The 17,961-nt window shown below is 45.4% G+C and overlaps 1 protein-coding gene across 1 annotated transcript; it reads right to left on the reverse strand.

Moving 5' to 3' along the window:
• Positions 1–990: 990 nt before the first annotated feature.
• On the reverse strand, positions 991–17,212 carry LOC131272880 (probable serine/threonine-protein kinase DDB_G0282963). Its single transcript, XM_058274753.1, has 7 exons — positions 16,735–17,212; positions 8,218–8,537; positions 6,913–7,229; positions 6,708–6,839; positions 6,023–6,496; positions 2,426–5,164; positions 991–1,662 (listed from the first exon to the last, which is right to left on the reverse strand). Exons 1-7 carry the CDS (start codon positions 17,210–17,212, stop codon positions 1,308–1,310), a joined length of 4,815 nt encoding a protein of 1,604 aa, XP_058130736.1. The 3' UTR covers positions 991–1,307.
• Positions 17,213–17,961: the final 749 nt, after the last annotated feature.

Raw genomic sequence — 17,961 nt, forward strand, 5'->3', positions numbered from 1 at the left:
CTTTAGTCACGGACTCAACATCTACCGATGGCAGGTTCGGGGCCATGGCGTCCTGTGGTACGTTAACGAGCGCATCAAGTATCCGACTATGGTCGTCAATGTCCGGAAGGAACGTGTCAGCGAAGCGCTCTGCGAAAACGTCACAAACAGCAGACGGGGTGTTGCCGCTTCGTCCGTTGTAGCTGACACATCCAGGAAAACCGGTGGATTTCCGTCTGGCATTCACGAAATTCCAGAGAGCACGAGGGTTTTGGCGTGAACGCGTGCCTAGGCGTCGTACGTGACCTTGGTAGCGGAATTTATTGTATCGTCGATGTAGAGTGTGAGCAACGTTGAAATTGCCTCGCGACGTTTGGCAACCTCGGGATCGATAAATGCGATAGGCGGCAGCCCTGGCCGTCTTCAACCTTTGCAGAGTCCGGTCACTCCAGGGAGGACCACGTTTCGGGCGCTTTAACGGCGTGCATTCATTAAGCGCGGACACCATAAATGAAGCAAATCCATCGACAGCGAGGTCAAGGGAAGCATAGTTCGTGCACTCGAAGTCGGCCGCAAACGAAGAGATGAGCGCAGAGAGCTTGCCCACGTCGGTCCGCGCGTAATTGAGACAAGGTGTTGGCGCAGGAACAACCAAGTCCGGACGAGGAACCGAGAACACCACCTCAAGCGGAGGATGATAGTCATCCACTGGAAGGAGAGGGGTACTGCAGGTGGTTACCGGCGAGCAGGCTGAGGCGACGACACTATTTGCAAAAATCAAATCAAGCACTCGCCCAGAAGTGTTGGAGCAGCAGTTTAGTTGGAATAGTCCGCTACGGTGCATTCCATCGGCAAACTGAGCAGATAGTGCGGAACGCGTACGCGGCTCATAAAAAACAAACGGCACATCCGGATCAGGCTGAGCAATAATCCAAGAAATCGCTGGCTGGTTAAAATCCCCAAGGAGAATGCGGAGATGGGAAGATTATCGTCACACCTCACTGTTGCTCCCCTCCCCCCTCAAATGTATTCAGGATCAGCTTTCAGTCTTTGTTAATATGCGGTGCGTTATCGGTTTCTATTACTATTTGTTTCATGTATTAAGGGTTTACCAGTATGAGTGAGTTTGTTACTTGTATTTTGCTTTGTTCACTGGTAACATAAACGTTCTAGTTTAATGCTTGTTTGCCGTTTGCGTTAAACGATATAAAAAAAATCTAAATACATTTTGGGACTTGAGCGAACCACTCTCGATCGCCGCGTAAAAGTAGAAACATTATACAAACAAAAGTTATAGTAAAACAAAAAAACAAAACCAACTCGAAAACCTACTCCATCATAATTCTTCTCACACCGCAGGACATACAGAATTTAGCGCTGCTAATCATAAACCGTGCGCCGCACTCATGACAAAATTTGGACATTGGATTCAGGATTAGATTTGGGCCAGAACTATCCGTCATGCCGTCTTTGTTTGGGTACATTTCGACCTGGTGACCCTTCAGCGTGCTGCTGGTCAATGGCGGAAGGGATGTGTGCGAAGGGAGGGCATTGAATGTGCTTTCCGGCGGGTCCGCCTGATGGTTCTTCTGGCTGGCTGTGGAGCTGGAACGGGAACTTGGCCGGCCCTGGCGTAATGGCACCGGCGGTGCGTAGTCCGGTGGTGATTGCGTGGAGAGACTGCTAACAACCGACGTCGTGGAGGGAAGAAGGGTGGATATAATTGGAAGCGGTTAGTCAGGCAGCGACCGTTATTATTTATTAAATAGCATGTGCACATGCGACAATTGTATCATTATGTAATTTCGTTATTTCCATATGATACTTCCCAGTTAATATCATAAAGAAAATTGTATGAACCTAGTTTCTTAAATGTTCTACTTTCCTGCTTTGGATACCGCAGTTTACTATGGGTGTGAATCTTAATCTCAAAATTGTAAAAGATGTCGTTAATCTAAAACGTTCTTTTGACTTCCCACTAAATGATAGGTAGGTCCTTTGCACAATAATTTGCCTTCTTTCATTATTATTTCATTAACGTTGTTAGTTTAGATAACATGTAAGAGGACTGTAGATCAAGTTATGGTACATAGTAATTTTGCAAAACATTTGAAACAATTAAAAAATAAGAAAAATTACTAACATCAGTTTTCCTAACCTGAACTTAGTTACTATATCGTGTACTTAAATTCATGTTTAAATATTTAAAAATGTGGGAACGTGTTAATATCAATGTTGTTTTACCACTAGAATACATTGCTTTAGATTTCAGTGTTAAGATCTGAATCATCAAAACCTCAAAGAAACTGTTTAGTTTGAAGATGGCTCTCCGTACCTGATCAGGCGAAATTAAATGTATAGGCTAAGTATTATTATCCTCCCAAAATACTCGGCTTGCGAGTGTCCCCCTTGATAATGGCGTGTATCCACTCCTTCTCCTACCTACCTTCGGTACGCCGAGTCCGCACTGGCCTGCGAGCGCTCTGAGGAGCGCTTGTCAAGCGGATATTCGTCCACACTGTACAGTTCCTCGGAATCGATCGAGCAGACCGACGACGACGAACCGCACATTCGGTCCAGCTCTTGCACGCTCTTGAGCAGATCGCGCTCGAGATGATCGAACGATTCCGCCGGAAACCGGGGATCGTGGAAGGAAGCTGGCCAGTGACTCGAAGAGGTCGAAGATGTCGGTGTGCCGGTGTGGCTAGCGGCATGGTGTGGGTTGTTATTAATGTATCCCCCGTTTCGTCCATTCACAGGACTCGGCGACGAGAAGTACGACCGTGCCGGGACATGGACGTTGCCGGCCTGATGGTGATGGTGCTTAGGCTGGACAGTGTTGCCATTTCCATTCCGCCAGGGGTCGCCCATCGTTTGGTGAATGTTCGGGAGATTTTGTACAGTAGAGTTGGTGCTGAGTCCACCACCGGAAGGTGACGGAGGTACGGAGGGAAGCGAAAAGATGTTAGATTCTTCACTCGGGCGTCGACGAGCGACGAGTGGCGAATTTCGCGCATGGTTCAACCGCTGCGCCAATGGATGGGCGGCGTCTGGCGATGCCGTTGTTCTCGTCTCAGTTACGCCCTTGCTGCCGCTGTGGTTATGTAGACTGTTGTTATTATTGTTTGAGTTGCTATGGTTGTAAATGTTACTGGTGAAGTGTCTGCTGTAATGGCTAGGGCTACTAATGCTACTACTACTATTGCTACTGTTATGGGTACTGGCGGTGCCGCTACCATTCCGCACACGCACATCCACTCTCGGCACGCCGCTACTGGTCTGGTCGGTGCGCTCGTTGTGGTGGTGATTGGTGCTGAGAATCGTGTTGCTGTTGCTACTGTCGAGACTATTGCTTCGCTTGCTACTAGCGATGGTCGTTTGCCCGGCGGACACACTGCGGCTAGTGACGGTGCTCTGTGTGCGCCCAAATAGGGACTGCTTGAAGTCTTTCGCGCTGGCCGGTGACCGTCGGTGCAAATCGTCCAGGGATTGCATGAACTCGTCGACGTCGAAGTCTTCCAACGCAGAGACTATGGGCGGTCGGCGCCTTTGTTCTTCTCCGCCATTGGTGCTGCTCCGAGGGGTGGTAGGACCAGTAGAAATGGGCGATCGTATGGTTCCCAGCGGTTGGCTTTCATTGGCCGTGGATGGAGGCGATGATGTAGGACGGTTGTAATTGTTGTTCGCACTGCTCGAAGTTGTCTTTAGCGCACTTTTTGGTGACGGTTTTCCGGTTTGTTCCTGCTTTTCCCGCTCTCCAGAATCGGGAAGTGAGTCCTGCCCGGTCCGGTAGCCCGAATCCTCCCGATCTTGGCGCGTGAGCGGCGGCCGTTTGTCACCCTTTGTACTATCTTCGGTAGTTCTATTATCCACCGGACTGCTAGAGTGGCTTGACGCAAGGCTGCTTGCATTGCTGGAGCCACTTTGCGTCCTATCGCCCTGGCTTATCTGAGAGTCACCGCTCTTTGCCATGTTGTTCTTCTGTTCCAGTGGTTTTTGAAACACTCTTTTCGATGTACGAGGAGGAGGCGGTGGAGGAACAGTTCGATCTTCCTCCGGTTCAACCGACTTAATCAACAGTTGCTTGCCCTCCGTTACCAACGGGCCGTTGCCCAGGGTATCGCTGCTGCTGCTGGTCCTAGTGCTGCCGCTTAAGTCGATATCCATTGTTGTCGTTTTGAGGAGATTTATCGGTAGGTTATCACATTTGTTTATAAGCTTTGGATCGATGTAATTGTTATCGGAGCGATTTTCTTTGTCGTACTGCGTATCTCTCGGTTTCGTGCAGCTTGATTTGCCAATGATCGCGTCGAGCGATATAACCACCGGTTTGTTGGTCGCGGAACTTTCCGTACCAGTGTTCCCATTGTAGGTGATGTTGATCGGTTCCAGTTTGATCGGTATCAGCTTTTGGGGTTGCTTCTTCGCAACGTTCGTCTCTTCGGCGCTTGGCATTGTTCGATCGACCGTTGGCTCTAGTTCGTGTACCGGCGTTTCGGGTTTTTTCACCGGTGGATGATTCACGCTCAGCGGTTCCTGCTTTCTTTGTTGGCTAGCAGTTTCCACGCAGAGAGAGGACGTCCGTTTACTGAGGCTGTTGCTTTTGTCCTTCATATCCTTCTCGCTCAGTGCTAGCTCAGTTTCATACTTCAAGAACACGGCCAAAGAGTCCGTTTTCGAGAGTGGTAAATCACCCGCTCCGGCCGCCGGGTGATTCGGATCCTTAATGTCCAGCTTGAGATTCTTCCGGACCGTGCTCGAATCGCGCAGCTTCGGTTTCGGTTCTGCCATTTGCAGCGCATTGAAGGTCGATTTGATCGGTAGCTCGTCGTACTCGGACGACTTGAGGAAATTGGGCGACACTGGCCCATCGTCGGTGATGCCCTTCTGTATGTTGGATTTCGCTTTCTCGACGTACATCGGACGGGATACTTTCCGAGGCATCCGGAGCGAGTAGGCCCGCCGAAAGTTGGAGTTGTGGGGCGATGTTCTGCTGGCACCGTCGTTGGAAGCTTTGTGGCCCTCGTTCGTAGCAGCGCTCAACGCCATTTGGTTGAGCCGAGACGTGCTGGTGGACGTGGTTACCGGGGAGCTCGCGTGGATGAGGGATGTGGCCGGCGAAAACAGCTCCTCAAGCTGTCTCCGGGCGGACAGGAATGGATCATACCGGTCAGGGCTATATCCACTGGTGATGCACGAGCGCAAAAGAAAGAGAACAAACAAAGTCGTAGTGTCAAGGATGCCTCACTTCCGCCGATTAAGAGGAAAATTAGGGAAATTAGATAATTTTATCGAACAGAAGATGCCAAGATAGAACATTTTGTACAACATTCACCGAGTACTGGAATGAAAGCTTCTGTGCTGAGTTGCAGATAGGCATAGTTTTTTGTTAGAATTTCGTACAACATTATATTATCAACGGGTATGCTCTACATGGGAAAATTATTGAATATACAATGAGTGTGAATAAGAATTATTAGTTCTCTGTTTTCATGAAACAAATTTACCAGTCGATTAGTCTGTTGTTAAAAAACAAGTAAATAAGGAACCGTCCTTTGTGTTAAAAAAAACATCGTTCATAATCTAGCAGAGCTATAATAATGGATGTTTTAATCAAAAACAAAAATGTAACACAATTATTGTAGCATAAAATGTTGATATTACCGAAGGTAGCATCTAGGTCTTCTTTAAAAAGCAACTGTTGGCGTTACAATATCCAAACGTCGGTGCAAGGTGTGCAGAAAACGGTGCATCTTTACAGGACTACGTGCGTTGGTAGACAATGTATCCTCTGACTAAATCATGAAATAATGACCATCTATCACTCCGCCATCAAACCACTAAGTAACACCATACAATTTCCATTGTACACACTGGCTTACTATCACAAGAACAATGGAATAAAACCACTAGAAACAAAATGAACCAAAACACGACGCTACCCCAATACAACCCACGAAGGCGCCATGGCGGGCGCTCCGTAGCCAGTTACTACATTCGCTTACGAACCCTGGCCATGGAAACAGATAAACGACCAACGAACCTGTTGCTCATCGTGCATCGCACGGTTTGCGTGAGGACTGGCCGCTGGGTCAACCGTTCGCTATGACCATGGCCGATGATTTCAAACTTTTCCACCTTCAGTTGCTGTTCGGTAGGTCGACTTTTGTCCTGCCGTTGCCCAGCGGTCGCGTTGTCTATGGTGGACCGACTCAGCAACGTTTTAGACTGTGTTCGGCAGCTGAGTTCATTGCGGTTGCTGCTGGCCGCCGGGTGGTATAAATGCTTATTGCCGTTGTTGCCGTTTTGGTTGGTGTTACTAGGACTATTAGTCTGTTTATGATTATTGTTCGAATCACTTTGCAGTCGGTCGCTACTAAGCGTAAACGTCTTGGTCCGTTTCGTGACTTTCCTCGTCTCTTCCCGTTTGGTGTTAGCTTTCGGTTCCTTGGCGACGTTAGTGCCGATGCTCAAGGAGAGTTGCTGCAATGAAGTTGATGATGGATGGGGCTTTCTACTGGGGACGATGCATTACCAGGGCAAAGGATGTTTGGACAGTTTGGAGAGGAGATAGAAGCGATGAAAATGGGAAATGCATATTAGTCGTTAAATGTAGAGAGTAGAAAAGCACGGCTCGTTTTAGTCTTTGCGCGGGATGCGATCTTCTGGAAGAGTTCTTATGCGAGCTAAAGCAAGGTTGATTCCCGCTTCGTATATTCCCTACTTACTTATCGCTCGAAACGGACGAGCTCATGGAGTTGTGACGGGGCATATGCAGATCCAGTTCCGCGAGACTGTTAGTGGACCCACCGCAGCTCAAGCTGCCAGAGTATTTCTCTCGATTTAAGGCACGTTTCGATCTGAAATTCCAAGGTAAGCAGATCAGACGTGAATCTAAGGGCCATCGGCCGATTGCCATCCGGACATCCGTACCGTATTTGGGGGGCTTTGTACTGAATTCTAGCCTGGAGACGTTCCTTGGCAGCCGAAATACTGTGATTGTTACCGGCGTTTTTGCTTAAGAGGGCCTTTTCCCGACACCACTCGACATGGCGGTCGTATGCCTTCATGCCAAAGCATCGCTCGCAGTACGGACAGGGTTCGTTTTGCTGCGACATACTGCGCTTTAGCACTGGTTTCGGTGTACTTGCGGCGCTCGGCATGGACGTTGACATGGCCGCCGTTGGGCTGAACTCTTTCCGCTCAAACGTTGGTGTTTTGCTGAGGCTTAGCTTTCGAACAGGGATCGCCTGAAAAATAATAGTATTCATAAGTTTAGGAATGGTACGTTTTGTAATATGCTGTTTGTTTCTGTTAGGTCACAAAATGTAAAGTTGATGAGCAGGTAAACTATAACAACAAAGATATTGTCTTTATGAACCATGCTAACCAATGGGCAAAAAGGGAAATGTTGATGGTTTGTAACATGCAACGGTGTTTTTTTAAGATGCTTGTTCTTATTAATCACATTTTTCAATTTAAATCTTAAACATTTCATAGATATGTTAGGTGTATTGTATTTTGAAAAAAAAATAGAACCTTTGAAAGTTTTTTGACATACGACAATACACTACCATATGTTATGAAAAAGCGCTGTAAAGATAACTAGTAAGTCATTTTTAGCAATTGTAAACCAAAATAATAATTTTTTCTAACAATCGTTTAAATATGTGAAAACAGCACACAAACATGATTTGCGACTTGAAACGTGTAATTTTTATGTTCCTTTAATGTAAAAATAGATTGATTATTCGTATAAATTTTATATTATAAAACAACCGCCACAAACAAAATTCGCCACAAAATGTAAGATCATTGGTTAAACGTTGCAATTAATAAAAGGTTAAGCATGCAAAGATTTTTTAATTTCTCATTCAATCATTGCTGATGTACAAAATAAAATGAATGTTGTGAAACATGCAAGTTACCACAAAAACTAACATTATAAATTGATCTGAAAGTAGCCTAATGAAAAGGAAATAAATATGATGCATAAACTTAATACTCTCACATTCAAACGTAACAATATACCTGCTGATCTTATTTTGGCATTTAATAATATTTTTTTATATTTTTACTCCTGCTGGTCTCACTTTCACGTAAAAGCATCGTGTTACAATTTTACACGACCCTTTTCAAACGATGTAAAACGGGTTCGACGAATGTCCTTGTTTTAGTAAAATTGTCCAGCGTATAGTTGTGAGTTGCCAAAGTAAAAAATGAAACCACAAAACTCACCTCGCTCGAGCTGCTTACCGTCTTTTGAGGAAGCCCAAAGTTCTTCGGCAGATAGGACGCCAGCTCCGTGCCCTCCCGTCGCTGGCGGGAGGAATCGAACGGTTTCCGTTTCTTCGCCTGCACCCGCTCACAGATACCGATGTGCTTGGCCAGCGAGGCTGGTGCAAACTTCCGCGAGCAGATGGGGCATGGCTGCAGTTCAAGGTTCGGCGGTGGTTCGCTGGACACCTCAAACGGTTCGTACGGCTTGCACTCTTCGATGTAGACCGGTTCCTCCTTTTCGGCCTCGGTGTACTGCTGCTTTTCGTTGAGATTGTTATCTGCAAGCATCCAAAAAGGGGGACGATAATGATTAATGCTAATTAAGCAATGGAAAGAACAGCATTCGATAATGGTGCCCAATTTGAGGGAGGGGTTTGTTACATTATTTAAGGCGACATGAGCCAGGAAGTTTATTGGCACACCAGAGGAGTTTGAAACCTTGGTGTGTATGAGTTCCGTTACATATTTTTAATCGTATGCCAACCAAGTGAAAGTGAATTATGGATCATTCCAATAACCGCGCACAGGTTTATGGACATATCTTGTACCTTACGATTTATTGCCCCCACAAATGGACCCATACTTGATTGGGGCGAACATATTCCCACGTAAAATAGAAGAAAACAAGTCATCGCTAAAGGTTTGAAGCGGAAACAGCGGTCAGAGGATGACATTTGATTTCACCCAACTCTGCCACCAAGCTGGGATCGTGCCATAAAATCCCCCGACGTACCATCGGGACACACGTAGATAAATCTGAATCACTTTCATCTCATTTGACAAATTCACTACCACCCTGGCGGCGGATCTTAAAATAGCCCCCATCGGGTCGTTGCATTTCCATCTGTCGGCGCATGGTGTCCGCTTCCAAAGAGACCGTTAATAAGCTCCGGGAAGGAGAAGAATGAGATGTAGGCTATGGCGCGTCGTTGCTAGAATTATTAATCAAACCAGCCGATCTCAGTGCAAATGATTAAAACATCAGTCAACCATGTCGGACATCGCAGTCGTAGTCTCGGTCCGTAAATCGGGCAGGGTCCAGCCCCTGCCAACAACGTTCGACTATTGCGGACAGACAAAAAGCGGGTGTTGGGTATCGGATGGCTAAAATCTGAGACAAGATATAGCTATCCGATGCCTTACAATTGGATGGAACCGGCCGCGCCGCCTGTGGGAGATCGACCAAATCCAGTAGCCAGGCGTGGAACCGGTCGTTGGTTTGCGACTTCGGTAGACGTTAGTCTGGTACTGGTTCGTCTTCAAGCTTCGCTCAGTTGGACTGGCCCGTAATTGCTTACGCCATTCGCTGGAAAATACGGTCTTCATGAAAGCCAATGATTAAGATTAATTATCTTTCCTCCTAATCCCTTCAATAAAATCTGCCTGTTTCGTTTGGAATTATGCAATGTCGTAGGTTGAAGATAAAAATACAGCTTGTTTCAGTGAATATAACATTAGCGACAAGCAACAGTTGCTATCGAACCTGACGAAAAGTGTGTCAAGTTTTATCTACAGGTCAAATGATTGTCCAACACGACTATCGCTATCATAACCTATTTACGATTGTTAAGCTTCAAGCGTACATGTCATAGTAAATTAACACTTTTTATGTTTACATTTATGTTGAAATGTTAAAAAAACAGTTTTTTGAAACTGCAAAAACAGCAAAGCTGCTTTTTACAAATCAGAAATCCTCGCCGTTTTTACTTACCCGTTAGAGAAATGTAAGACTTTAACGCGTTTTATAGTCGACGTTACACCTTATTAATTATTCTTTGTCCATAAATTAATGTAAAACAGGTCAATGCCCTCGGTGTGGTGCATCAGATATGCCCATTTAATTTTCTTCTTTCGGAACCATAACCTCAATAAGTTTAATAGCAAGTATAAACCCGCCATTTCTCGCATGCCAAGCAATATATTTTTATTATACATTAATATAGCAAATTGGCTCCCGAATTAAGGCATGACTTCAACAATGTTTCCATACTGGCATCACTTGATCAAAACTGAGTTCGTAAATCATTTTCCTCACCCTATGGTCAACGTGACGTTGTGCAAATAAGCTACCATTAGCGTGGCGTTGGTTCCACATTAGCGGCTAAAATGTGGTAGTTTAAATCAATAACTCAAACGATTGGGCCGGCGGACCGCTAAACTACGTTTTCCTCAAAACTGTATAATGGCAAGAAAACACAAGTGTTTACACGGCCTTAGACAAATGTGGCTCCCGGGAGTGGTGAGGCGTCGCTGGAGCGTCGTAAGCTTAGTGTTCATTAGGTTCCGATTCGATTTGCCTGCAAGTTGGCCGTCAGCAAGGCTCGACGGTTCCGCTCGGCGAACAACAACCGATTTTCCGGGCACGTGCGCCCTCGAATTCGAACCACTGGGTCACATGTTTCGAGCTGCGCCTGATTGATATTCCGAATGTGTTATTTTTAGTGCCGTGCCGCCCGCTTGGTTTTTTTCGCTAGTGTTTTACAGCCGAGGAGTTTCCAGCCGTACACAAAAAAACCTTCGCTTGAACTTGAGTTCATCTGGAGACTTGATCCAGTATTGTTCACGGTGCGGCACTGGAGGAGGGCATTATTCTGTCGCCAACAACGAAGGCTCATACTTCTGTTTGCTGAGGCGTTGTTTTCTCTCGCCTCCAACATGGTCATATTCGTCGCACAGTTGCAGCGAATGTTTACCGGCTGACATCATCCTGCAAACTGGAGCCGGATCATTAAAAGTTCAAACACACGTACGTACACAAGCACACACATTTACGAGGGTCGATTATGCCAGTACCACGAACGGATCTGTTCTATCAGGGGTTCAGAAAGGATCATTTAGAATTATAGATCGTAAATTGTTCTTGTGTAAATTGTTAATGATAATACTGACTAAAAGAATTTTTTTCTATCTCAATCGCATGTTCATTACAACAGTAATGAACAGGAAAACAATTTAATTTATAAATGTAGTTTTCGTCTGCGGAACAATTTGTACTTACATAACTAGAAAAAAAATTTTACCATGACAACATGGCAGCTAAGATTAGCTTTAAAAAGCGCATTCATTGTATTGAAAACACCCTTTCAACTATCATAGGCAGAGAAATTTGATGATTTGAAAAGTCATATTAGTTCTTATTTTTTCGTGGGATGAAAACGTACGTGAACGGTTTGAAAATGATATTTAGGCAAGAGGTCCCCAATAAACAAACACGACTCGAACTGTTTTTTACATTTTACTGTACTCTTACAAGCATATCCATAGGCATGCTATCGATGGCGTGGCTTGCGTCTGTTTAGCTATTGCAGAGAACCAGTTTTGCATTTTTAGAGAAATATTTGAGATAATCCCATAAAAAACCACAGCTTCCAGGACCGCAACATCCCTCAACGAAAAAATGAGCTCGAATAAATGTAGACTTGACGGCGAACGTCCCCTTCTCGTGTCTAAAGCGCTCGACGATATGTGGTTTTGTAGTAAGAAAAATTTTGGAAAAATAATGTTTAAATAAGCATTTTTGCCATCTCATTTTTACTTCGTTTCTCAAATTGACGGCTTTTTCCAATCTGCAAGTTTCGCTGCCCCAACGTATACAGAACAATAACAATAAATATTGGAATTGAATTCTATTCCTCCCTCCACCCAGCATCGTCAGCACATACGCGCGTGTTAATTTAAATGCTATTTCTCACATACGGATCCGGGTGAAGATCGTCGCTGCAACCGCTCTGTCAAAGATCAAACAACTTTGGCAAACATCGCAGGCCATAAAAGTATTTTTCTTTTTAACACACAGCATGCATGCATGCGCAACGACATCCATAGTTTCGTATATTCGTTTCCATCGGGAGAGTTGTGTTGACGGGATACATTTTCCATACGATTTTTGCTGTAGCCGAACCCTGAAGAAGCTCAACCGAACGAATAAGAACGAATCATCCTGCCATTGCAGTGACTCTACAAAGTACCATACGGTGGCGATGCCGAGAATGAAGTCATCGCTAGTAACAACCATCTACGAGGTTCAAATTACACTCCTTAAACCCGACCGCACTGGGTGCGGGAAAGCGGGCGACAACATGAAGGCGATACATTTTTAATAACATCAAATTACTCCATTTTGCTCTGTCTGGCTTTGTTTCGTTCGGTCGTTCTGCCGATTGCATATGTGTCACAGGAGGCACGTAAGCCACCCACGGGTCCCTGGCGTGGGAGCTACGGAAACAAACGGTTGTGCCAGCGTAAACACAGACATCAGTCGATCGGTGCTGGTGGATTCCAGAACAAAGCGACTGTTAGGTCAAGTCACACGTCAATTTCAAACTTTCGGTTTCATGATGGCTCGCACGTTATCACCATTGGCTCGGAGTAATCGATTCTGGCGGATATTTATTTAGGTGTGTACTCTTTCAATGCTTATTAGGAACGACGATGGGTAGCAACAGCACAAACATCACCTGACATGCACTATTCACAAGAATTCAGCGGAGAATACCATTTGATGAAAACAAAAACTGTTCACGAATACGTCCCGGTGTATTAAACTGTAACAAACTGAACAGATGAAGCTTCCTTCGACGGGAACTTGGTCCGCGGTGCTCGTAACTTCAGCGAGAACTGAAGCATAGGCGACGGAATTCATCATGTCACCCTCGAAAAAGACTCGCAGTCGCCAACCATCGCGGGAGATTTCTTCATCACCGCAACCACAGCCCGCCGGTTCTCCGCTTATCGGCGCGGGAGTTTAGCATCTTTTATCCCTTTTTCACCTTTTCCACCCGTTTCAGAATTGACCGTAAACATCGGCCCCAGCTCCCGTCTCATTCTGGTCACCTGCTACAGAGGGGTGCTGGCCATGGTGGACATCTGACACATGTGCAGCGCAGAGCCGGCGCGGGTTACAGTTTTAAATTACAAAAACCATTCGCGTAGTGGTCAATCAAATATGGATAGGCGACGTCGCGCGCTCCTTCGGGGAGTTTTTTTGGCCGGCGGCAAGAAATCGCGCGCTCTCGGGGCGGAGGATGATGGACGAAAGCGACATTATGGCTACGGCAACTTCCAGCTATTTGGCATTGCAACGGGCTAACCGGTTCGCGCCGTACGCATTCACCCCGGGCAATTACGAAATACCGTAGAACGAGAAACCGACGTTTTTCTACGTTTGCAGGCCACAAAGGTTCGGCGACTTTGGCGCCTTAACAAGAGGGTTGCCAACAAAACATTTACCTCAATTCTTAATCAGTTAAATTTGGTGCATTTACTTGATACTGAAACGACTTTTCAACAACATTTCTTGATCACATTATTACAATTTAATCTGCAATAATTTTTCGTTTGTCTGTCATGCTTACTAATCAGTAAATATTATCGATGCTGTGCTATGCTCCGATCCAATGAAAAATATATCTCCAATCGGCTTAAATGCCATCGAGGAATGTCGCAAAAAATATCCCCAATTAAGTGGTATCGTAAAGATTTTTTTTTCTCCTCCGTAAACATACATTATGCTAATATGAGACAATCTTGTTTTCCATTCTGATAAGCTGTCGTGGCGTTCGTGAAGCAGTGTCCCTTTTTGAGGCATAGCCCCCCAACGTCTGCGAAGGGGTAAAGCAAAAAACTCATTATGTGTCAGACTTCGTTATGTGTGGTTAAATTTCAGCAAACCGGTTGAAGTGAGGCTAGTCGAATCATTTACCTTTCTGTGAATATCACCGACCATGGCGGTATTTAAATTAACATCGACTCGAGTTTGTTTCCTTATCTGCATATTACAATAATTCGGATCGGTTCCAGTTTTTGAACGATCGCAGAAAGGCAGTAAACAACATTGAACAGCGATTCCGATCTGCAGAAATGGAAAGGAATATTTTGAGGCGGATCTCATCCCGGGAGGATTAAGTAACAACAAACCGCAGGTTTAAGCTCCACAGTTGATTATGCCTATGGTTGTTTGGTTGCTGTTGAAACATTTCTCCTGTTCCACAATTTGCTACAATCAAATATCAACCTGTTTTTCACATTAACCTCGAGGTCGTGGCCGTCGTCCAACGGTGGGTCCATGATAATCAGACAAACAAACACGTTTTCGTACTGTTTTCTGCGCCGTTGACTTCTTCACTCACGACGCGTTCTTAAACCAACTCATGTGGCTGCATGTGGCCCAATGATGATGCCCTCGTCCAATGCACCATGTGGCGCCGAACATTTCGTTGGCCGCCGAATCGGTTCGTTGTGTTTGTGTGGGTTTTGGAAATGGTTTTTATTCCGCACAATCTTCCCATTACTTCAAAGGACTCCACTGGCACAGGGGAGCGGCTTTTAATCGGAGCGTGTTGATTTTTATTCCCTTCGGCACCGTTTACGGCACCGGGACCCTGTAATGCGTTTTTGGGCGATCCCGCATCCAAAGGAGCATGTTCACTGGTATTGATTTATCCTCATAACCTTTTTCGAGTCCATTACAATTTAAATCTCTTTGTCCCTCTTGCTCTGGTGCCGCAGGACAGAGGGCCTGTCGTGCCCATTTGCCTTCATGTCTCATGCAATCCTCGGGCAAAACTTGGCGTGTTCGCGTGCTTTTCACCTTGCACATTATTGCAATTCGATTAAGAATGGAAGCTGAACAGAAAACAAAAAAGAGAACGCAAAAGAGTAAGCTGGAGCAAAAATGAGCACTGATAGTTTTCTTGTAGCATTCCAAATGAGAGGTGCAATTCTCGAGCTTGTGCCATAGTATTTGTTCGTCGGTTTTTTAAAAGAGATGACGATGATGATGATGATGAAGATAATGAGGGATAGATAGATTCTATGCAGAAAATATTGAAAATATCATGTAACTAAAAGATTTTTTTTGTGAATTTTCGCCCGAGCACCATTTATTTTTAAAGAATTCAAGAGATAATATTTTAGGAACGTTCTTATATTTTTGATGCAAGAGTTAAAGTTTTTATAGGAAACTCGAATCCAACAATGAGATAGTGGTTATTTGTGTTTATATCTAGATCCACTCTTTGGTACGTCGGTTCAGATCAATGACAAAACGACTTTTGACAACTGTTCAAAGAATAAATACATTTTCAGCTAAATAAAACATACTAAAGCGTACGAATTTTGAATGTTGTTTTCAAAAAAAAAATTAAAAAAATTAATAATATTTGATCTAATATTTCTATAATATGTTTCAAAATATGTTTTTGATTTTTATTCGGTAAATGAGAATAGGTTCATGATTTTTAATTGATCAGAATCTTTGCCCCAATGATCCGATATGGATGTGGACGTAACTGTAGAAGGTTTAAAAACTTGCTGAGAACATGGCAACATAAGTTGCAAATACTTCTATAGTAATGATTAAGCGTAAAAGTTTCCACCATCGGGAATGATTAACAAAAATCCGGGTTATTTGACTAATAGCCAAAAGTCCACACAGTTGATAAGTGCTCAAATTTTTCTACATTCCACATTTTTTCCCGTAGCGTATCAAGTCGGGCAAAGAGCACCTAAAGGAATAAAAGTTTTCAGTAATTTTTCACGTCCACCGCTAAATACACATCCATGCTCCACTTTACTCTACACGTGCACAAACCGTGTGCCCTTTGATAGTGCATACACCGCCGTCAATGCCGTCCGCGAGGTGGCGGTAAGATTAAAGTAGTACAAAAAGGTCTCCCTACGGACGGCAAACGAATGTGGCCCTTTTATTACTCCTGCCCCGACTGCAACCTGTTCCAATGGCGTGATTATGAAGGAGAGACAGGCTCGTTCAATGAAGCCATATGAATGTTTCATTGATTTGAAATTGTGAGGGAATTTTCGATCTCGGGCGAAATAACAGCACGGCGCACAAATGACCAACGGTTTGCGAGCCATGTAGTTTGTTTTTGCGTTTTCAAAACTCGATGAGCTCAGTTCTGCTACATGTGCGTGTCACATTCGCGACACCGCAAGCTGATAAACCCACGGAATTGATGTCACTCTTTATTTTAATTAAATTTTTTGTTGCGCTATGATGACTAAGTCTAGAAATTTCCCATCTCACTCTCGAATTCAATTGGAAGCAATTTTTTGCGCGCCCAATCAACCCGCGGATTAGGAACGTCCGTTTCGTGCGTCCTGCAAAATGATTTGAATGTTGAGTCGGAATGCCAGGCAGCCAGTGGAATCCTCCCGTGGCTAGGCCATTCATTGGACCCACAAGCAAATGAAGTACCGCGCAGCAATTACTGCGTGATTGATGGGTTTTAGGAGTCGCTACCGATGAGCTTTCTCCTCCGGTAATGGACAGTTACTTTCCGCACACATCTGCCCGGGCTTTTATGCCCAATCTTGCTACGCAATCATTAAATTTTCCCTTTCTTCTACACCGCCTCTTGGTTGCAGAAGTCTTAATTTTTCCGTAGAAAGCCCGTGCTCGCGCACGTTCCCGTCTTCTTCTTCCAACAGCTCCCGAAGTACGGTCCTGATTCGTACCTGATTTGCAAGGTCGCAGCGAGGCCCGCTTGCCGGCCACGAGAACGTCGTACTCGTCGGCAAGCAGCGGTACGGCAGGGGGCCTGGACCCATCGGGTCCCGTAGAACCCTGCGGTGCCAACTTCAGTCGACTCTTCGAGGCGCTGCGCTTCAGACTGAGGCTTTTGAACGCACTGGACAGCTTCGATCGGCGCATCGGAATGCCGCACATCTGCACGCCGATCGAGTCCCGGTGACTGGCGGCCGCTGAAGTGGCCAGATCGAGCGCATCCGGATCACGCACGGCAGACCGCGATCGCATCCGGACGGGCTCTGGTGCCACCCCAACGCTGCTGCCATACTGTTCGTACTGGGCGACGCTGCTGCTCGGTCCACCCGCCGCCGCCGGATCCGCAACCGACAATCCCGTACCGGAGCAAGACCGGTTGGAGAGGTTTTTCGATGATTTCGATTTGCTTTTGAACAGTTTGTTCCACATGGTTTTCGGCTAGTTTGTGTCAGGCGTCGGATTAAATTTTCTCCAGGCGATCTTTTCGGTTTCACTGCTGTCCCAGCTCCAGATCCGCTCTTTTCGGAGTGTGCGTTCACTGTTTCAGACTTCTCGACACGGTTCCACCCGGCGCGTATTGCACGGTGCAATGCACGGGGAAATTCGCAGCGGTCACTTTCGGTTTCGTTGAAAATTCGATTCGTTTCACTCGTTTAACATTTACATTGCTAAAGCGGCCATGTTTTCCTGGATCCAATTAGAAACAAAGCGAGAGCTATTTAGAAAAGCACAACAAACAATAAAAACTGAACGTTGCGAGCACATTCTTTATCTTAGCTAACACCAACGAAATCCCTGTTCCCTAAGGATAGCCTAACGTTTTCGGACATTACTTTCCGAATGTAGCTTGTTATCAAGTTCCTGCCGGGGCCGGTGGTAAAGGTCACGCACCCGATGGCACCTGTCACCAATAAATTGGTAATTAAGCACTGTTTCGAAAAATCCAACCGTGATGCCGTTTCCCCTTCACTCGCTCTTAGCCAACACCCTTTCCCTTTCTTCAATCATGTTGCACCGGAGCGCCACCGCCGCCGACTCCACCGAAAACCGAACCGTTTCCCTTTACTTTCAGCTCATTTCACCCTTCATTTCGTTTTTCGATTTCGGAAGCGGATAGAGAAATCACCACCGACCGCCAGATGCCGTCGCCCATCTCTGATCAGTAACGCGCGCACACA

This window comes from Anopheles coustani, chromosome 3 (genome assembly GCF_943734705.1).
Source record: "Anopheles coustani chromosome 3, idAnoCousDA_361_x.2, whole genome shotgun sequence".
Taxonomy (NCBI): Eukaryota; Metazoa; Arthropoda; class Insecta; order Diptera; family Culicidae; genus Anopheles; species Anopheles coustani.